The 23,509-nt window shown below is 32.3% G+C and overlaps 1 protein-coding gene across 1 annotated transcript in view; it reads left to right on the top strand.

The window, feature by feature from the left end:
• The first annotated feature begins 20,134 nt into the window (after window positions 1-20,134).
• LOC118195072 (fasciclin-1-like) overlaps window positions 20,135-23,509 on the top strand; it is a 43,064-nt gene continuing 39,689 nt past the window's right edge. The window contains exons 1-2 of the mRNA XM_085807674.1: window positions 20,135-20,169; window positions 23,166-23,315. Of these exons, the coding sequence (XP_085663800.1) occupies window positions 20,135-20,169; window positions 23,166-23,315 (185 nt within the window). The remainder of the gene's footprint in view (window positions 20,170-23,165; window positions 23,316-23,509) is intronic.

Genomic DNA, 23,509 nt, shown 5'->3' with positions numbered 1-23,509 from the left:
TTTCCGCTTTGTTTTCAACATTTGGTTGAAATGCAAATTAAATAAATATTTACAAATGCAGAATATTGGATAGCTATTGATGATTTCGAGATTCAGTTTCTGAAATCCATTTCATGTGTCATTTCCTTAAAAAGGTGATACTGAAACCAACTTTCGAGGAGTAAAATGATTACTAGAAAAGAGTTTCCGATTTCTTTCATTCTTTTATTCCCATTATAAATTTATCCCGTAGTTCTTAGAACATTCTTCTATCCGTAAGTGATGATTTGCTTTCCGAGAAAATTTTCTGAAAGGAATAAATTACTTAGTCTTCAAACCATGGGAAAATTTTGCCATCGCTGGTACTTAATTCCCTTCATTTACTGAGATAACCTGCTTTGTTATAAGTATGGTACTTGTTTTCTGATTTTTACTGAATTTGCATGCTCAAAGCTATCTAAATAAAGAAACGCTATTGTGAATATCAAGTTATGAGTACATATACGAAAGCGTTATATATTTTTCAGAATTCCCCTATGAGCTGTTTATTCTTAGGGCAGAAAGAGGAAAAAGCTTGCATACATCGCCATTCCCGGAAACTAGACAGTACCGAAAACATTACTAGACAGTCCGGTTTACCAGACAATAGAGTTTATCTGATTCCTAGTTGTAAAAGCTGACAGTTATAAATTGTTATGTTCATGGCGACCTTCAGAAGGCATGAAATTACTTCAAAAGTTCAGCTGGTATAAATTTTCAGACTGCAATTTTGTTCCTTTAAATTTTCGAAAATACCTATTTTTTAAGTATTTTTCGGTACTTATATTAATATTGATACAAATAATATAGAAAGCACCAAACGTAGCTATGATGTATTTTAATTTGTCCTTAGTATTTTCTCACATATAAGTATTAACACTTTGTCTACACGTTTCTAATGTTTCACCATAGTAAGCCTTCTCTTTCCGAATGTATTCAGTTCCTTTTCGCTTTCGTTTTCTGCTTCTTCTTTTTTTAAAAAAAATTTTATTTATTTATTTATTTAATGTTACCATATCCTGAGTTTTACTCTAGCTATTAGCTAGAGTAGCTACTAGTAGCATTCATTATAGCACATTCATTATATTCATATAGCTACTAGCTAGCATTAAAAACTAATATAGCTTGTCAATATCAACACATTTTTATCTTCAATAAAATCCACTAATTCGATTGATGCTGTAAAAATTACAATTTAATACTTTAGCCAATTATTCTGATTATAGTGATTTAAATTCGATTTTAGGCAACATATGCATTCTTTCAGAAAACGCGATATATTGAGCACCGCTGTTACAAGTAAATACTGTACATTCAACCATTTCATAATATGTAAATGTAGCATAACTTCTTTTCGAGTGCTTGCATTGAGAGTCTCCTTCAAGTAAACCTTAATGGAACTTTATTTCATGAAAATTTAGAAGTATTATAAAAGCCTCAGAATTATCTCCATTGCAAATATTTATGAATTATGCAGAAAAATATATAAGAAAAACATCAATGAGAAACTATTATCGAATATACATTTCATGACAGTAGTAAAACATTTTTTCAGTACCGACGGTGTTAAAAAGCTCAATATTGTGATAAGCCAAATAAAATAAAACGGTATTAGAAGTTTAATATTGTGATAAGTATACTAATCTATAACACTCATTTGATATTTTTGCCATTAGGAACTATAATGTAATTCTAACCGTTAAAGTAACATTGTATTTGTATTAACTACAATTGTAATTGTAATTTCAATTAAATTTATCAGTACTCGTTGTTTCCTGCACCTTGAGGGAGACGCATTATTATTTTTTTTTTCTATTATATAAAATACTGTCCTCAGAAAAAAATGTCTCTAGACATGATTCTGTCTCCAAAATTAATGGATGAGGTGAACAGAAATAATCTTGGAACAGCCTTTGGGCAAGTGCTGCGAGTATGCGAAATGTAAGACTGTAATTAAACTTCGACCATCCTGGAGACTACACTTTCTTAGAATATTGCTATTCGACAAATTATAAGACCTTCCATTTATCTTTAAAGTTTAAGCTATCTGTTATTGACTGAGAAAAGCTGGTAATTCACTGTAGTTACTTTGTAGTTAAAACTACAACTAATGCAGTTATAATTGTAATTGCGCCGCCCAGATGGTATAGTGTTTAGGGAAGCCTGAATGCGATACAGAAGGGCCTGGGTTCGAATCCCGGAGAAGGCATGGCTTTAACTGTTCGTCCTTTCATAGGAGGCGATGGTGGCCCACATATTAGATGCCTCCATAATAAAGTGACTGCAACTTCTGGCCTTGTATAGACTAATGGACTGTGTTGCACTGTAACTGTTCCCAATCTGCCATTGGGGAAATAATAATAATAATAATAATTGTAATACAATGATTGTTCGAATTACAATATAACTCCAAAAGCAATTAGATTTTTCGCTCAGCAGAGTAATAAGTCGTCTTTTGAATATTACAAGTTCAAATCGGATGCCCATTTTGGCAAACAATCTAAATGTTTAGATAGCTCCGTGGATTTCCTTATGTTTAACACGAATACAAATCATTTTATTTTAGAGAAAGTTCTCTACGAGTACATCATTCTTCTTAAACGTTTCGTTGCATTCAATTAAATAAAGATCTTTTCCTGCTTTTATTAACGGGTGATGTGAACATGAGCCAGTTTCCCTTAGAAAGTCCTCCACAGAAGCATCTTTGCAGTCTTTACCGTAATCCAAATAATATGACAATCACAGGTGCATAAGAAAATTGTACTTTTATTTGTTCTTACGTGAAACAATCATGGAAAATAGTTCATGCAAGTACTTTCACTTGTAACTGAATAATGCATTTTGACTATTTATGGAAAATGTGTGTTATGTTGAATAAAAGACCAATTCGTAATTTTTTTTTTTCCAATGGCAGGGAGTAGCCGTTTATAGACATTGATCACTACTAAGGCCGGTCATGTTATTAAGGAGGGAACTAATACGTGGGCCACCGTTGCCACCTATGAAGAGGACGAACAAATTACATTCATGCCCTATCCGGGATTCGAACCCAGGCTCTTCGGTACGGCAACCAGAATCACGAACCGCTTTACTGTCTGGGCGGTAATTCATAATAAATGGATTTAGTAAAATGTCTAATACACACAGCAATTAAGCATACTGATTGCTGATCAGAATCCTTTTTTACCAGCTAAAGCAACAGGTTGGACAAGCGTCCCGTAACAAATCCTTTGCGAAAACATCCCTTTGCACTGGCATAAACTCTTTGCTTGCTTTCCCTTAATCTTGTAATTTAAGTTCACATGTATATCGAAGATCATAAACATACATATTTGCTTACTAACGTTATGTGCATTTCGGTCTATATAAAATATTTCCTTTAAATAAACTCCTATTTATGCTGGTACCACAAACTACAATATATGTAAGATGATTCAGAAGACATGACAGAATTTTAGACAGAATATTTTTCTTATAGGTGATTATCCCGTTGTATTATTTAAAAACTCATTATCCAAAATGCAGAAACATTTCGAATATAATCTTATTGACTGTAATTTTCAAATATTATCACGATTTCCTTAGCCTATGTCACTGAAATTATAAGGGGCAGTTGTTTTTCTGATTAAATGGTTACAATTATCTGCTGCGCAATTTTAATTAAGAGGTCATTACAATTTCATTGTAATTTTTATTAGATTATATAATTACAGTTATACCGTTTATTCAATTAGATTTCACAATTAAAATGCAATTATAATTAAAATGCATTTGAGTAAATTGTATATATAATTAAAAATTGTTACATTGTAATTACAAGATAATTGCATAATATTATTCCAATTACTATGTGTTTTCAATTGCATTCTGCAATTACATTTGCAATTAAGATCATGATTTTCCTGGGCTACGTAACTGCTTTTATCAGAAACAATTGCTATCTTAATTACATTATTATAATTACTTACTGGAGTTACAATGACAGTGTAATTGTAATTAGATTATATGTTTGCAGTTGCATTGAATATGAAATTGGATTTCACAAATATAGAGTAATTGTAACTTAAATGAAATTACGTAAATTGTAATTGTAATTAAAAAAACAGCTACTTTTTAACTATAACTACTTAGTAATTGCATAATTTTATTACAATTGCATACTACACTTAGAATTACAATTATGATCATAATTTCACTATGTTAAGTAATTCTAATTATCAGAGACAATTACTTTCCTAATTACGTAGTTATAATTACCTACTGCAATTGCAGTTAAAATTACGTTGTAATTAGCTAATATTACCGTAGTTGTGATTAGATGCAATAAAATTTGTAATTGTAATTAGATTATATAATTATAATGTTTGTGATTATCATTGCATTGTAATTGTAAGACTTAAGAATTAAAATGCAAGTACATACATTATTGTTGCATTTAAAAAGTACTTACTTTCTAATTGTAATTGCGAAGCTAATTACAATTGCAATATAATTGAAATCACATATTTCAAAATATTGTTGCAGTTTCTTGCAATTTTAATTTTAATTCCAATTACATTTTGCCAAACTGCATCTAAAATTTGGAGAATAATTAGGCTGGAAAATGAAAATTCTCTTTACAAACATAAACATTTAAGTTTACTATAGCTGGTATAAGCACAGAACAGCTGGAACAGCTGGAAGTTTTGAACGAGCTATTTATTCCGAGCTGTTATTCAAAACCTAACGATAAAACCCATTTGCCCCTAGCGAATAGATAGTTTCCTCTCCTCAATTACCTCCCGCAGAGAAAAATTATCACCTGTCAGTTTACATTAAGAGCAGAGAGGGGAGGGCACTCTGAGACAGGCCGTATATATGCTGCTTTGCCGTTTCGGGCCAAAATTTAAGTTTACGTATATATGCTGCCTTGCCGCCATGAGGACCAAAATATTTGGACGCATATATGCTGCCTTGCCGCTATGAGAGCCATTATTTTCGAACGCATATATACGGCCTTGCCGCCTGGAGGGTTAAAACGTTTCAGTAGAAAATGATGCGATTTTCACTCATAAAATCCCCTTTAGCATTATTCTCTTTCATTTTGGCACCACTGCGTAGCTTTTCTAAGACATAAATAGGTTCCGTTAATATATGTTTCCCCATATTATATGTATTTTTCATATTTTTGTCATTTATAAATTAATGTTTAAGATAAAAATGATACGGCTTAATTTATAAGCAATGTAAAAACTGAAATCTGAGGTAATTAATTTCTGAGACAGAAATAGTTGTTTTAAGACGTAAATAAAAAAGATAACAATAATCAAAAATATTAATGCTCCTAAAATATATCGTGATTTTTGCTTTCCTAACTGATTTTTCCTTTTTGATCCACCTGGGGTAAAAAAAAAAATCTATTTTCATTAAATGATGTTTTTCGCTTTTCTCTAAGAAGTGTGCAAAACTTGTTTCGTACAACTTTATTTTTAATAGATATGAAGAAACTTTATACTTGTTTCCTAAACAAGTATTTATTTATGCTAATTTTATGCGACAGAGTACTCATCTTCAAATATGCGTTAGTGTCAATAAGTTTAACTACAAATTATTAAGCATTTCTGGGAACTTGAAACTTGGAAGGTTTAATTTTAAAATTTCCATTTCACATATTACACAGTTATCTTCAAAGATCTTTGGATACAGGTCAATAAAATTTGTTTATTATTTCATCCTAAACATGTGGAAGAATTTCCTAAAATTATTCGAATATCCATAATTTTTACTGTTAAATATTTAATAATTATACATTAACGTAAGTATATTGAAACACTCAATCGATTTCGAGGGCAGCTAAAGGTCCCTCCTCATCAGAAGAAAGAAATACATAGTAAGAAGAAAAATAAAGGGGAAGGAGTTTCAGAAACACGTGATCCTTATCAGCACTGCACGTGGTTATAACCGGATTTTTAATCAGAGTTACACTGGCCGCCTACTTTTACTGAGCCAGGCTACCTGATCAAACATGTAACACAAAGGACAAGAAAAATTAGCGAAGTTAAAAATAGGGAGCGAGGGGCAACTGCACCTTCACGCTCAAAATCTGAACTTCGAGTAATAATAATTACTTCAATATGCTTACGCTAAATACAAGGTTGTTTTTACGATTTTGATTGTCACATTAGCGTGTTTCTCTTCTTGTCTAATTATACATTAACTGAAATACTTTTATAGTACAGAGGAAATGCTAAAAGATATTGCAGGTCATGTATTATGTGCCATTGGAATATGACAATAATAATAGTAGAATTTGACTTAAGAGGTTTCAGCTTTTTAGAATGGAAAGTGGACATCTTTACAGTAAAATCTTAGATGAAAGTTTTACTGTGACTCAACTTGGGAAGACACTGGAAATTTATGGTGGAGGCGGGGTCCCTTTCTTTGCTAAACAGCTGCATTGAAGTGTGAAATGCTATCTTCAGTATACTTGTAATTGGTTGATGACTCAGAACAGTAAACTGAACTTGCTCGTACTCTAATGACATTTCTCTAGTCTACATCACTACATCGAGAGCACAAAGAAGTTTTTCTTTAAAATTAAATTTGAAAGGGATCTCAAATATAGTTCTTCATTATAAAGGTAAGTTATTGATTTGTAATATTACATAAACTAAATTCTTATAATTTCAAACTTACTAAAAATTCAATTTAACTAAACTTTTAATCCATTTATCCAAAAATCCAAACTTATCACCATTAACAATGCAAATGTCTTCTAATATTAATAACGTATTGTTATATTAACATGAAATATTTTTATGATAAATATAAAATATAAATATATGTTTCCATACATGTATGGCCTGTCATTATGTTTCTTAATGTAAGTTGTCCTGCGCTATAGCTGCAGGATTGAAGTAAAATAAACTTAAAGCATCTAAAGTTAAAATTAAATTGGAATCAAAGGAAGGCAATTCCTTGACGCTATAAATAATTGCAACCGTGTATAAGAAGTTTAACACAATATCTAAACAAATTTAAAATAAGAATTCATAGTAGCACAAACTCGAAAAATAAAAATTCGAAAGGAAAAACATACAAAATTATAAAATGTATTCTCCTTTTACTGAAATTCCAATTCAGAACTCATCAGGAGAAAAGGAATTAAAGCTTCATAATAGTCGATTAATACGTTTCGAAAACATATTTTGTTGTCCTGGTTTATTTGAGATCTAAAACCGTAAAAAGAATCAATTAAATTTTAAGACATTAAAATTCATATAAAACCGAAAAATAGAATCTGAAATGTACGAGAATTTTCTCTACACGCTTTCGAAACACTTGGAAAAAAGAATAAAACATAACATTGTGCCAAATTGACTACTCAAAAAAATCATAAAACTTTTCATTATGCAAATTGACCTTTCAAAAAAAAAAAAAAAAAACAAATTGGTTTAAAATTGTATGCAAATCCGAAATTCTAAAGCAATTACAAATAAAGAGCAAAGCAAACCAAATTGTCATTTAAACAACACTCAAAAATTGGGTGATCCCCGATTATGCTAAACTAAACTTCTAATACCAAGAAAACGAAACACTTTTCATAGAGATTTCTATTTTATTTTTCATATTTTTGTCATTAATAAATTAATTATGAAGATAAAAAGAAAATTAATAGGGCTTAATTTATAATCAATGTAAAAAACAGGAAATCTGAGGTCTTTCATGATAATTCATAGAAACTAAATAGTGTTAAAAGTAGGTTCATTATGTCGATCAATATGCATTAATATCATTTATTGTCGTGTGGCTTAATTTTAGGAAACATCTGTTAAACGAATTACTCTTGGCTTGAATAAAGGTATTCTGATAAGGATATGTATGAATTCGAAACAGAAGTTGTTTTTCAGGAGAAAAGATTGCAGATGAAATAGTTCACATATTCTGTGTATATTGTCTAAGAAATGATGCAAACATGATTTTTTTTTTTTTTTTAAACTTAAAAAGTTCTCGGTATGTATCTAATGTCTATTGTCTTCGAACTGCAAATTCATCGGCAAATCTGAACTCCAATAATTCAAAACATAAATAATTCGTTTAACAAATGAAATAAGAGTGTATAAAATTATTGAAAACTTTATTTATATTAATGCTTTTCGTTTCTTATTGCATACATTTAAAATATTTTTGAAACATTCTTATTTGAGAATTTAATTATACGGCTTAGAAACAATGAAAACTATACTGCAGCTTAAATTGTAATTGACAGGAAAGTAATGCAATACATTAATATTAAGATTATTATATAAAAGTTTTAATTGTCAATTTTTGTGCTTATGTATGTTTAAATATCTGTAATTCTTCAATTACAGATATTTAACAGATTACAATCCAATAATCTTCGGTTTTTATAGCTATAATTCTGCCTAAAATACAAATTTTTCTTATGTCCTTTCATTCTTTTATTGCCCACCAGCGGCCGAGCGGTAAAGACGCTGAACACTGGTAGTTCGGTCCGAGGTTCGAATCCCGCAAACGGGCTGGCTGCATGGGCGTTTTCGTGGTTATCTCCTTATGTAACGTGTATACGAGCCAGTTTCCCTTAAAAAGTCCTCCACGAAGGCTTCCCTCCCTTTAGGCAGATAGCTCTCGTGTGCTTTGCCATAATTAAATAATCCAATCCATTCTTTTATCATTAAATTAAAGTGTTTATGTCTGTATACTCTAAATTTGCATTATCCTTGATTTTGAAAATGATGCGAAAAACTAAACTTTAAATATTAAGCAATATTAAATTCGATAACAGGCGTAAAAGTCAACAAAATATTAATTCCAAATTGCCCGAGATATGTTTTTGCTTGTATATGTGTGTATATTATGTAAATGTGTGTATTTGCATGTATATGTGTGTATTCCATATCTTCCTTTCTTTTGTCTTTCGTATCCTATCTTACTAATTTTCTTACTTTTCATTTGTTTCAATATTCATATCAGTTTTACGATTTGCTTATTATTTCTTTATATATCATTAGTTTTAAAAGTAAAACATGCCTTTTAATTTTACATTTTATTTGATTTTAATCATTCGTTGTTTTATTTGTTTAATTTATAATCATTTTTCATTCACTGTTGTTGATGGCTTACAGTAGGACTCTGACACCTTTAGTTCCTAAATTAAGCCCAGGTTTAATAAATATCAATGTGCATAATTTTAACCTCTAAAGACTTGTATGCTTTTTCGGATTATCCCGACAAAGATTAATCACACAGAAAGTACATACATTACAGAAGCTTGTTAATCAGAAACTTATTGTAATGAATTTTTACATTAATCTTTCCAGATTTTAGTTCAGAAAATTAATATAATAAAAACATTAAAAAATAAAATGAGTTAAAAAATTAATATAGCATTAATTCAGAAAAAAATCTGAAAGGTTTCAGATTTTAAATTACGTTTAAAGGGGCGTTCTCTTAACGTTTTGTGTGTTACCTTTATTTATTAAATATCATGTTTTCTTCACTTAAACCATAAAATTCAGTTAATAGCAATGTCGCAAAATAATTTTTAAATCATATCTTTAGAATTTTCGATACACAGTTCCGCGCGATTTTTTTCCCTCGTAGAGTGTTGTCACTGCTCACTTTTAAATCGGTGAGATTGTTAATCAAAAATTCGTTAAAGTTTTACACAATATGAAATAGATAATAAACCAAATTCCATATTTGGGTGGAAAAGTACGTTATTCAAAATTGGATGGCTCTAGGTACCGTTGTTTTATCCCAATGCAAGAAATATAGATACGTTTATGCAGATCCTTCCTTATTTAATTTCATTAAATATAACATTAATTCAGAAATTATTTAATTTCATTAAATATAACACAGGGCGATAATATTGGGTGGCAACAATTTGAAAAGTGATTCACCGTTTATAGTGAGCCAACGCAAAATGCCAAAACGAAAATAATAATCCGACAGAGCAAATTGCACCTTTTTTGGACTAAAAAATTAATTTATTTTGTTTAATTTTTATTCGTTAAATATTTATACTGGTTGCAATAATCTTTTTCACAAGCATATTACTGTCTTCTGATAGTATAATCAACAAATTAAAAAAATTTAAATTTGATCAATCTTAGCTGAATTTGCGCTAGATTTTTCACACTAAAAGTTCTAAATTTTTAGCCCAAAAAGGCTATTAATTTCGTTTTGGCATTTTGCGTTGGTTCACTATAATTATCGTTTCACTTTTCAAATTGTTGCCACCAAATATTACAGCCTTGTGTTATATTTAAAGAAATTAAATAATGAAAAATCTGCATAAACGTATCTATATTTCTCGCATTGGGATAAAGCAACGGTACCTAGAGCCATCCAATTTTGAATAATGTAATCTTCTACCAAATCTGGGCATCTGGAAGCCCGAATTTGGAATTTGAAATTTGTTTTATTATCGATTTCCCATTTTATAACTCTTTAACGTGTTTTTGATTAAGAAACTCAACGATTTCAAAGCGAGCAATGGAAATTCTGTACGAAAAAAAAAAAAAAATTATCGCTAGTGCGCGAGACTGTGTATCGGAAATTCTAAAGATATGCTCATGCGATATTGCTGTTGAATTTAATTTAATGGTTTAAGCGGGAAGAACATGATATTTGATAAATAAAAGTCGCACACGAAACTTTAAAAAAATGCCCCTTTGGGAGTAACGTAAAACCTGAAAGCTTTCAGACTTTTTTTGTAAATTTCGTATGAACTAATTTTGCCCCTCTAGCCGTTTACTTGCAGTAAGTTTCTCACTGGCTTTACCCTTGTCTCGTTTCTGGATTGATTATTCATTTCCTTTTCATTATTTATTTATTTCATGGATAACTTATATGGTGCTCCCTCCCCCGAATCACAGCACAGAAGCAGAATATTTTGTCTGTTTGGTTAATTAAGTGGAAATTTTTTAAGTTAATTGCTCTTATTTTTTTATTTTCATCTTATTCAGTGTTTTATTGCCAATAAAATAACGCTAGAGAAAGAGCTATTTTTTTACAAATTCTGCAATAGTTTTTTAAGGTTTAAACAAAAAGTAAATAAAAATTAATACAAATCATTGTTTACATTTAATTTTTTTTTATTTGTGGAGGAAATTTATTCTGTACTATTATAGCTTGCTAAAAATATTTATTCTAGTTTCTTATGGCATTCGGCGTCATCCTTGGCAGACAAAATTTAAAATTTAAAATTTCTCGTCTCAGTTGCTATTTGGCATGATATACTCATTCATGTAAACCACGCGAGTAAATTCTGCAAAGTATAAAGACGAATCTGCAGTCAGCTGTCGGAGCTCTGCAGAAGGAGAAAACATATTTAGAAAGTTGTAGAAGTGATAATAATAATTTAATAATTTAAATAATAATTTAATATATTTCATCTCAGAAGAAATGTAAGTGGCAGAAACGTTAGAAATCTACCCTTCCTTTAGCCAGTCCATCATACCCTAAGGCGACGTAGATTGTTTGAGTACGAGGCTTCATATGAAAACATACAAAGTGTTGGAAGAGTAATTTAAAGTAGAACTGTATTTCTACGCGTTAAACATTGCTATTCGTTCTGTAGAAGAAAGATTTGAACTTACTCGGGAATACGGAGCATAACTACGGTACAGTTTCCTGTACGACGTAGGAACCCTCAAACATATTTCAGAGAACTTTTGAATAGACGCAAAGACTAGAAATTGAAACTCACAAATAAACATCCGAGTAATCTTAACGCTTCCGGAACTTTGTGATGAACTGGAAGATCTGTCAAAATACATCGTTCCTGGAGCGGAGCCCCTTGTCAGTTTAGAATATGTATCAAATCTTGAATGTTTTCCTAATCCTGGAGTGGAACTTCGAATTTTGCTGTCCTTTCCTATAACAGTTGCAAGTGGAGAGAGATCTTTTTCAAAATTAAAATACATACAGACTTGTTTTAAGATCTTCTATGACGGAGACTAGGCTGACAAATCTTGCTCTAATTTCTATACAGCAAGATACACCTAAAGAAATTGTTCTTTCTGACTATGTTCGAGAGTTTTCGGAAATGAAGGCAAGAAGCTTTTATAAAATTATAGCTAATATTATAAGATAAAAGTTGTTACCCAGGTAAAACAAATCATTCAAAAATAAATATTTACTAATATTTTGGCGCAATTGAAAATATATGACTATTCTTCAGTCTTGTAGATTTCTTCACTTCTGACGAAGAGGGACCTAAACCTGCTTGCCCTAGAAATTGTTTGAGATCTTAACATAAATCTACACCAAACTTAAGGTTATTGTGTTACTAATTTTGTTTCACTCGGCGTGTTTCTCTTCTATTTTCACAGAATATATTGTTTTCAATGGGCATAAATTACTGAACGATATTATTAAAAATTTTTTCTTGATTCATTAAATGATGAATTAAATTATTTATTCTACTTATATGAATTTTTATTTCTAGACTATAACATTAGGAAAATCTTATAATATGGAGAAGAAAGCTTTAAGTGGGGCTCAGAAAAGGAAGAAAAAGTAAAAATTAGACGATTCTTTAGAACGAGAAATAAAGAAAATTAAATTGTTGATCAGTATTTCCAAATTAAATATTCTAATCGAGGAGAATACCGGACATCAACTTTAAACTCACAGTAACAGACATCAGCAACTGACGAACATTTAAAAGAAGCATCAGATAGTTCAGAAATAGTTTTACAAATTAAAAATGTAACAAAAAATATTTTGACTAACACTGAAATAGGCGAACTATCAAGAAATATTTCAAATACAGTCACAAATGACATTGAAAGTCCAGAAAAAGTCCTGACGGCCTTTCCAGATGTAAAAAACGAAAGGTATCCATCCGATTTTGGTCACTATCCACAAAATCTTACGAAGGATATGAAGATATTTATTTTGAGTTGTGGCCCTTGTAGACCAAAAGATAGCAGCTTCCCCAAAAATCAAGATGGCAGATCGTTCTCTTCTCTTTACTACGCCTCGATTAATAAATCGGGTTTAAAAATAGACAGGTTTTAGCTTTGCTATTCACCTAAACTTAATAAAGTCTGTTGCGAACCATGCTGGTTATTTTCGAACAAGGACACGATGTGGACAACAGGACTACAGCACTGGCAAGCATTGTCTGTACGAATAAAAAAGCACGGGGGAAGTTCTCATCATATCGCAAGCTGTATTGTAAAGAAAAATTGGGAAGCAAATAATTGTATAATGCTGGAAATTGTATAATGCTGCATCAAATGCTGGAAAAGTCTGTAAAAGATGAAATCAATTTTTGGCGATTAGTTTTAGAGAGACTAATCAAAATAACTTTAAAATTAGCAAAAAATAATAATAGTTTTCGTGGACACAGAGAAAATACCTCAGATACATATATAGGTAATTTTTTATCTGATGTTAAATTATTGGCAGAATACGACACTGTAATGAATGAGGTTGTAAAAATGCCCTCAGGCACTACTAAGTATTTGAGTCTTGCAATTCAAAATGAATTAATTGATTGTTTAAGTAGCTGTTTGAAAAGGAAGCTGGTGGAAGAAATTAAAAGTTCCCCTTTTTTTTCTATCATAGCCGATACTACGCAGGACATCTCAAAGCACGACCAACTAAGTGTTATTTACAGATATGTAAAAGTAATCAAAGATGATGAAACAAATATACCGACTGATCTCAGTATTGAAAAATCTTTCCTTGGCTTTTGTCCCATAACAGATCAATCAGCTAAAGGTTTTTCTTCATACCTATGTAATATTTTGGAAGCAAATGAAATTGATTTTTCAAAATGTCGAGGACAAGGATATGACGGAGCAAGTAATATAAGCGGAATATATAATGGAATGCAAAAGCGCATTCAAATAATACAACCAAATGTTCTCTACGTACATTGCGCCGCCCATAATCTTAACTTGGTTCTCAGTGATGCAGTGCAAGGTGTAAGAGAACTACGCAAATATTTCGAAATTCTTCAGAATATTTACGTGTATTTCGGTGACTGACAGCTTAAAAAGGTGGGGTTTACTTTCTTCGGGAGACTCTGAAATTACTATCAAAAATTTAAATACTACAAGGTGGGCTGGACGATTATCATCTTTGATAGCCATTACAATAAGATACTTTGACATCTTGAAAGCATTAAATGAAATTATATTAACGCCAAAAAAAGCTCAAGAAAAAGACATTGCAAATGGGTTAAAAAGAAAAATGGAATCTTTTGAATTTTTAATCTTAACAATTTTTATGGAAAAGGTTTTATCTTTTAACAATGCAGCATCTCAATTATTACAAAGAAAATCAATCGACTTGAATGGAGCTCATCAAAATCTAAAAAACGTTTCTATTAATATTCAAGATATGAGAAACAAGTTTGAAGACATTATGAAAGAAGCTGAGATTATTGCAAATAAATGGGGCATAGAAACTAAATTTGAAAATAAAAGAAAAATAAAGACAAAAAATTTTTTGATGAGTTATGTGAGGATAACAGGTTTGAAAATTCCGAAATATCTTTTAAAGTAACAGTTTTTTATGCTGCTCTCGACATTTTAAATACTCAGTTAAAGTACAGAATGACTGGAATGACAAAAATCGCAATGATGTTTTCATTTTTGGAACCTAAAACTCTGTCATCATTAACAAATAACTAAATTATTAATAATGTGTCAAAAATACAGAAAATATATAAAGAAGACTTTACTCATGCACTGGAAGTACAACTGTTATTATTTATAAATACTTTCAGAACAGAAATCCAAAATTTGAAATCCGTTAAGGATTTAGCTAAATTAGCAATGGTCAAATATTATGACATGGCAAGTAGTTATTCGGAAGTGTGCAATTTACTTATATTGTATTTATCATTACCTGTAACCACAGCCACGAGTGAGAGGTCATTTTCAAAATTGAAACTAATAAAAACATATTTGAGAAACGCAATGACGCAAGATCGGTTGTCAAACCTATCACTGTTGAGCGTCGAAGCTGAGATGGCTGAGAAAATGGACGTCCAGGAATTGGTAAAAAATTTTGCGGAGGCGCAAATTTTAGTAAAGAAAGTTTTTTTTTATGATCCACCAGTGTTATAATTACAATTATTGATGGGGGAAAAACATTAGAGAAGGACTGAGGAAAATTAAAAGGAAACAGGAAAAAATTGTAACATTCATATTTTTTATAAAAAATCATGTATTCAAGTAGTCTAGTGTACCAAAACGTTTTTAAAAAGACAGGGGAAAAACTTTACCATACATATTTTCTCCAAAAATTGTATGTTCAAATTGTTTTTTATGAAGTCTATGGTAAATATGTTTTATATTTAACAAATGTATCATTTACATTATAAAAGCTCTTATTTATTACTTTATTATTGCATAAGTCATGTTGGTAAGCTGAATAAATCACGCAAAGTACTATATATTAGTGTATATCTTTTCTGTACGTTTGTCTATTATCTTGTGTGTCAGTTTATAATATAACCAGTTATTTAAGTTTGCTAAATTCAGTGAAAAAAACGTAGATTGGTGCAGATTTTATATAAAAATTCAAAACATATTTGTATGTAAAACCTCTTGGATTTTATATAAAAATCTCCGCAAAACTTAGCTTTCTTACTTTTCTTAATGCTTTACTTTACGTAACATGTTCCTTTTTTTATATAGACTTATTCATTATCAGTACGTATCTCAGTGAAAGGAGAGAAAAGTCTGTCTCTCGCACGCACACAAAAAGTCTTAAATAACTGATTAAAATCATCTGATATCAAATACCCAGACTAAAGCAAATTTCACAGTTGATCAAGGGAAAATATTTTCCTTTTTATTCTTTCTTCATGTTACGTACCTTTCAACTGTTTCCCTAAGGATGTGCTTTTATTTTTTAACAAATAATCCACATGTAATACAATTCATCATAAAAACACTGGCTAGCGAAATCCTTGATTTTTTTAAACTTTTTAAAAATTTTAATTTTAATTTTTATTTTTAAGCACATTAAATTTATTGAGAGGGAGGGGCCCATTAAAAATTTTTGCAAAGGGGTCCAAGAGTTCTAGTTACGCCACTGATACTGTTTGCATTTCTTTACTTATACAAAATATTTTTAATGGCAAACAATTCGAATTAAAAAAGAAAATGAATTAAAATTACAGTGTCTACCAAAGTGTTCGGACACTTTGGTAGTACCCGGAACTGAATTCGAATATAAAGCCAATATTTTTTTTCATATCATTATCACATGACTTTAAATAAAATCAAACTCTTTAATTTTTAATAGTGACTTTTTTTTTTAATTGAAAATGCAGGGAGGCATAGATGAAACACGCAACAAAAGTGATGGAACACCGAAACATTTTCGGAAAATTTTCTAAATAAAATTATCGTTATTAGCCCAAAGGGCGTTAGAAGGGCTATTAATATCTTTTTTGCATTTTGCTTTGGTTCACTACAAATGTCGGTTCACTTTTCAAATTGTTGCCACCAAATATTATCGCCCTGTGTTATATTAAAAGAAATTAAATAATGAAGAATCTGCATATACGTATGTATGTTTTTGCATTGATTCACAACAAATGCCGATTCACTTTTCAAAATTGTTGCCACCAAATATTATCGTCCTGTGTTAAATTTAAAGAAATTAAATAATGAAGAATCTGCATATGCGTATGTATGTTTCTCGCATTGTTATCAAATAACCGTACCTACAGCCAGCCAATTTTAAATAATGTTATCCTCTACCGAATATGCGCATCTAGAAGCCATAATTTGGAATGTAGAATTTGTTTTATTATCGATTTCATATTTTGTAACACTTTAACGAATTTTTTATTAGCAAACTCAAATATTTCAAAGCGAGCAATGGCAACACTGTACAGGATAGAAAAGCATCCTCATCTTCAGCGCGCGAGACTGTGTACCGTAAATTCTAAAGATATGCTATTTTTAAATATTTTGTGATATTTTTGTTGAATTGAACTTTATGGTTTAAGTGGGAAGAGCATGTAATTTAATAAATAAAGGTAATACACAAAACGTTAAAAAATCGCTTCTTTTAGTGTATTTTTTTATTTTATTTTCAGTTAAGATTAAATCAGTTTATATCAAAATTCATTTGGTATTCATATGTCGTCGGATTGTACAGGGGTTGGACAAAAATATGGAAACACCTTTAAAAAAACATGTTTCTTTGCTTAATATGGTGTAGGAAACCCGTTGGCATCCAAAACAGCTTGCAGTCTTCTCGGAATGGATAAATACAGTTCCTGTATGTTTGCCAAGGGAATATTATACCATTCTTCCTGCAAAACGGTGGCAAGTTCAGATAACGATGTTGGCGGTGGATAACGAGAACGCACTTTCCGTTCCAATGTAGACCACAAAGGTTCGATAATATTCAGGTCTGGTGACTGTGGTGGCCAGAGGAGATGGGACAACTCATCCTCGTGCTCAGAAAACCAGTCCTGGACAATGTGAGCTGTGTGAACAGTGGCTTTGTCGTCTTGGAAGACACCATCACCATCGGGGAACAAAGTTTGTACCATGGGATGAACTTGATCGGCCAAAATGTTCACACAAGTCTTGGCAGTCATGTGCCCTGACACAGTTATCATGGGGCTAGCAGAGAACCACGATATGGCTGCCCAAACCCTAACAGAACCCCCGCCATGTTTCACTCTTGGTAACAAGCAGTCTGTATTATATGCTTGAGATGGCGTTCTCCAGACGTAAACTCGGCCAGAAGTGGGAAACAATGTGAAAGAAGACTCGTCAGACCATATTACTCACTTCCACTGCTCTATAGTCCAGGCTTTATGACTTAAACACCACCTTTTCCTGTTACGGACATTAGCATCACTGATGAGTGGCTTCTCAATTGCAGCACGGCCAGCAATTCCCTGTTTATGAAGCTCCCTTCTAATTGTTTTGGTACTCACAGGGTTCGGTAACACAACATTCATTTCAGCAGTAACTTTTGCAGCTGTGGTCTTCTTATTATTCGTCACAATTGCCCTTAATGATCGTCTGTCACGATCACTCAGGACACACTTTCGTCCGCGCTGTGATTTAGCAGATGATGTTTTTCCGCTTTTCAAATATGCGGAATAAATCTTCGATACAGTACCTCTTGAAACACTAAACACCTCGGCTACCTTGCTTACGGAAGCACCCACCATACGTGCTCCAACAATTTGCTCACGTTCGAAGTCTGTTAACTCTGACATAATGCAATGACAACCTCACATAACAGTACTCCGACAACAACTGAACTGTTTAGCACATTTACGAAGTTGTATAGGTGGCGTCAGTAGTCAAAAACGCCAGCGCCACCTACATATTTCATTAAAATCAATCTTTCTTTTCAAACATGCATTTCACAAGGTGTTTCTATATTTTTGTCCATCCACTGTATATCCTGTCTTACACATTTTTAGAGGGGGGACTCAGCCTAGCATTGGATTGCTTGCATTCACTTTTTTTTTTTTTTTTGACTCTGTGCGTTCAAAACAAATGTTTTAAATTTTTAACCTCTTTTAAACTTGTGATTTTGATACCGTATTTTTATTATTTTTTTCACTACTTACTATGGGCTGTAGGGGGCGAATTCATGATGACACAGATTACTGAAGTTATTTTAAGTATTAGACATTTAATTTCTGCCTTTGTTGGTTCAGAAACAGGCTGATGTATTTACTTCTTTCTTTGCACCTCCCCTGATGATGATAATGCAGCGAAAGATGTAAATTTCTTTTTTCGTTTTTGGTTTTATTATTTTTGCCCCTTTTGTATAGTTTGCCACTGTACTTCTTTCTGCACTTGCTTTATTCCGAATTGAATGTAGGATGGATTTTAAACGTAGAATTTATTTAAATTTATTTTTGCATTATTGCAAAAATAAATTCTTGCCCACTTTTTATCCTATGTGAACTGAAACTGATAAAACTCATTTTTATAAAATTAACTTTTATATACTAAAATATTTATTAAAGCCTTTTTTATGTATTTTAGTTACTGAAGCTTCATCTGGTGACGAAAAGTATCTCCACGGATGACGTGCTGTATGGACGATACAGAGAATATGTATCGGCTGACAATAGAAACAGTCTGTATTTTCGAGTTTTGGGAGACGAGAAGAACAAAAGTGAGTTCATTGCATTTTATTATCTATTTAAAAATAATATTAAAAAATCTGATGCGGACACCATACGACTTCCTTGTACGGAATATTAAATTATACGCACTTTTTACTGCATTTCATTTAAACTTATTTCCTCGAAATTCCTTAGAGATATAGTTCCTCATTCAATTAATTCAGTTCTCACTTCGCTGCAACGCAAAAATACATAAAAATTCAAAATATATGCATTAAAAATTAAAAGGTATAGACAAACATAAAACACCAAATACCCCAGTTATAACAATTTAAAAAATACTTTTTACAATTAAAATTAGAGTTTCTACACAAAAGCAAGCCATTCGACCAGCAAGAAAGAAGGCAGATTATTTCCGTGCACAAAACTACGTTTCCTTTCGGTTCCACACGGCAAAAAGACGCTGAAGATACAGAAACTGACTTAATTCACTAATTTGCTAAGTTTCAAATGTAAAAAAGTATGGCTGCTATGGTTTAAAAAAATTAGGCTTATCCGTGCTTGAAATATTTTTAAATTGTTGATAATTTTACAGCTATTGCATGCATATAAATTTTACAGCTATTGCATGCATATAAATTCAATCATTAATTAAAGCAAAAATTGCCCAATTTACCAATATTTAAAAAAAAAAAACCAGACTCGCTGAGCCGAGTAACAGACTAAATAGTATATTCGTATATATGAATTCGTATATACATATATATACATGTTTAGGGCGGCTAATTGCAACCAAAAAGGCAGGTGCACAACTATATGTTATTACCAACCTATATACAAATTTTCAACGTTCCAAGGCTTCTCGTTTTTGAGTTATGAGACATACATATATACATACGTACGTACGTACGTCAAATCTTCTCTGAGGTTAATTTTTTACTGTAGCGCTAAACTACTGTCTGCCTTCATAAACTATCATAGGACCTTATTTGCGTCCATGAAATGCATGCGTAGATACTAAACATGGTAGGTACTAAACCTGGTTGTCTCTTTACGAGGTAAGACACCTTACATAAAAGGCTAATGTTTCACCAACCTAGGAACCAAGTAAGCGTGAAGTGAAAGCGAGTTTTTCCCTCCTTATTTTATTTTATTTTGTTTGTTTTAGAACATTTAGATTTTAGCAGTTTATTCACTCTTTTCCACAATTTTGCATTATCCGTTTGAGTTTGCTCCTAGACATTCAATTGTTTGTAAAATCTAACGCCCGTGTATTCCAATTTGTTGCACTAAGTTTGTTGCACTAATCCTTCCATGTGTCGGCATCGAAACACATAGCGGTTGGGCTTGTCCAATAGCCCCATATTTACAGCTGTCAGTGTCTGCCCAGTTAAAACATTTCAAATGACTTGCAAATGCCCCTTGTCACATGAAAAAGTGGATCATATAACCGTCTTTTATGCTTAGGTCCATATATATAGCTGAAGTTTGATTCCTGTTGAAGAATAATCCTACCTCTTATGTAAAATTTCCATCATTGTTATTTTCGTTATTCGTCTCACATACGGAACTGGGATCTATTCTCCTCCTCTAATAAGTTAGGATTGTTGGCAGCGGATTTAGCTACCTTATCTGCCTTCTCATTTCCAAGAATTCCAACATGTGCGGGAACCCAACAGAGAAGGGGTCTGTTAGGGAAAGGTATTCTAACGTCATTCAGCAATGCTGCTCTGCTGATCAATTCCTTGAAGACATGAGACACTGAATATTCTGGTTCTGGGTGTTAAATTGTTAAGAAAATAAACAACTATATTGTTCTGCTAGGAAAACATATTCCCAAAAGTATGCTTCTAATGTCGTTCACCAATTTCGCTCGTGTGATGAATTCCTTGAAGACTAGAGGCACTTAATATTCTGGTTCTAGGTGTTAAATTGTTGAGAAAATAAACATTTATAGGGTTCTGTTAGGGAAAGATATTCCCAGAAGTATGCTTCTATCGTCATTCACCTATGCCGCTCTGTTGATCAGTTCCTTGAATACTAGAGTCACTGAATATTCTAGTTCTGTTTAAATAACAACTGCTGCTTACTAAATAACAACAACTGCAAAATTAACGATTGCTGGTACCTCCCGTGTTGCTGTCATTTAGTCGTCTAGACCAGACATGGTAGACAGTTTGGTTATTCATTATATAATATCCGCATTCAGAGCTATCTGCGTATATATTCAGATAGGTTCAATAAAGAATGTTGTACGCTAGAGTGTTGCTTCAGATCATGATGAAGTAATCACCTCATCGTGATCCGAAGTAGTTGCGTGTCCAAGAGTAACAGGTCAATGATCCTTTTAGTCCATAGCGTAATAATTCATAATCCACGAAGTGCATTCTTATAATTCTTGCAATCCGTGTCAGAGCTGCTTCCCTTATGATTACTAGATACAGGGGAGGAAATCCTTACAAAACTTGTAAGGCGTCAGTAAAGGTGGTTCACTATTTACGAGACCAAAGAGGATTTATGTCCTTAGGATCAAAAGTAGCAGCTTCCTCCCATGGCTCGTACGTCTAGATCCCCAGACAGAGGCTCCATATAAGTTTACTTTCTATGTTATGATTCGATAGCAGACCTTTCATCATCTCCAGAGAAACATCTCAGTAAATGCCTGTGATCGTTTTCAGAATATTGATTAAAGAAACCACACTCTGTTTGATATTCTTGATATATGGTGCCAGCTGCACTTATGTAAAACCACGAAAACGCTCAAGAAGTCAGCCAGTTCTTCCGTAACCGAACCAAGGCAGAACCACAAGCGTTCAGCGACTTAACCACTCGGCCGCTTTTAAAGACAAATATTTTGTATAATTATATATGTGAATGATACTTACTTACATTCTTAAAAGGTGTTTTGCGCCAACGTAAAAACGCAAACTACTTCTTCAATGACTCGACAGCCCTAGGTGAGCCCTGGTCTTCTCCAGACTTCTCTGTTTTCGTCAACTGTTTTTCAGGTTTAATCTTTAAAATATTAATATTTTCTTCAGCACAATCAATCTATCTTAGCGGGGGTCTTCCCGAAAGTCCATTTCACATGGGCTTTGACAAAAAGATTTTCTTGCAGCAACAATCTTCATTCATTCTAGCCAGATGACCAGCCCGTTTAAGTGTCAGTAATTTGACAAATTTTACAATATCAGGTTGTTTGTAAATTGTATACAGAGTTATAAATTAGATCTTTTCTTTTTCTCCATGATCCATTCACTTGGACCCCATCAAGAATGCAATGTAAGATCTTTGGCTCAAAACTTCCCAGAGCTTCCTCGTCACGTGAAGTCAATGCCCAACTCTCTGACGCACAAGTCAAGACAGATCTTAAAAGACTTCTGTCAAGAAGCAACTTAATTTTTAATTTAAGAAAGCTGGATTTTAAATAACTCTTGAGGACATAAAACCAGCTATTTGCAGCAATTATGTTTTTACATATCCATTTCCGTTCCCAAATAAGTAAAACTGTTAACTTTTTCAAATTTATAATTGCCAATTTTTAAGTGACTAAGTTGTAAGTCAGACGTTAAGCAAGGTAAATATTTAGTTTTATTTTCGTTTACAAATTCATTTTAGCACTTTGTTCCATTGCCATAAATGCCTGCTTGAGAGCGGGTGCGGTTCGGGAAATAATGCCAATGTCTTAAGCCAGTATTTGAACTGAATAAAAAAGTTTCCTGTAATATTGATCTTTAAGTTTCTAATAACTTTTCCGAGTGCTTCCCTTTTCCCACTGCATCCCCTTGTCGCAACCCATTTTTTACCTAAAGCTGTTCTGTGTAATCACCTTGCAGGCGTACTTGAATTATGGTTTCTTTGAGACTCAAGGCTACAAGTAAAAAAGATATTTCTGGAATTTTCAATTCATGCATAGCTTTTATGAGAAGTTCTAAAATCGGTAAAAAGATTATGATTCCAAATTCTTTATATTTTTCAAGGATCTGTTTTATGTTGAACATTCGCTCACTTGTAGATAAAAAAGCATGCAATGACTGTTCATTTTCCCCCATAGCTCTGACGGTGGATGGAGTGGGCATCAAAGCCGCAGAAGTGCAAGCGGATATCGGAGCCATCGACGGTATGGTGCACATAATCTACAGAGACTTTTAGGAATGCCCTATCAAACCGTCTTCTTAAAACTGCAGTCGGATCCAGATCTCAGGTAAGTTTTCCTTTTGAAGTGAATGCGAACATGCAATTAAGATCTAGAGGCCTTCATGGAATCGAAAGCTAAAGTGCCTCCCAGCCTGTTAGCGTTCCTGACTGCCATGTCGAAGGGTCCGGGTTCGAATCCCCGAGAAGGCATGGGTGGTTGTAAATATATAGTGTCCGTGCGGCACCGGGACACTCTAAATA

Source organism: Stegodyphus dumicola, chromosome X1 (genome assembly GCF_044657685.1).
Source record: "Stegodyphus dumicola isolate Sdum_Otavi_A_Nest chromosome X1, ASM4465768v1".
NCBI lineage: Eukaryota > Metazoa > Arthropoda > Arachnida > Araneae > Eresidae > Stegodyphus > Stegodyphus dumicola.
Note: the sequence above shows the minus strand (reverse complement) of the source record. Positions and strands in the feature narration are given on the sequence as shown.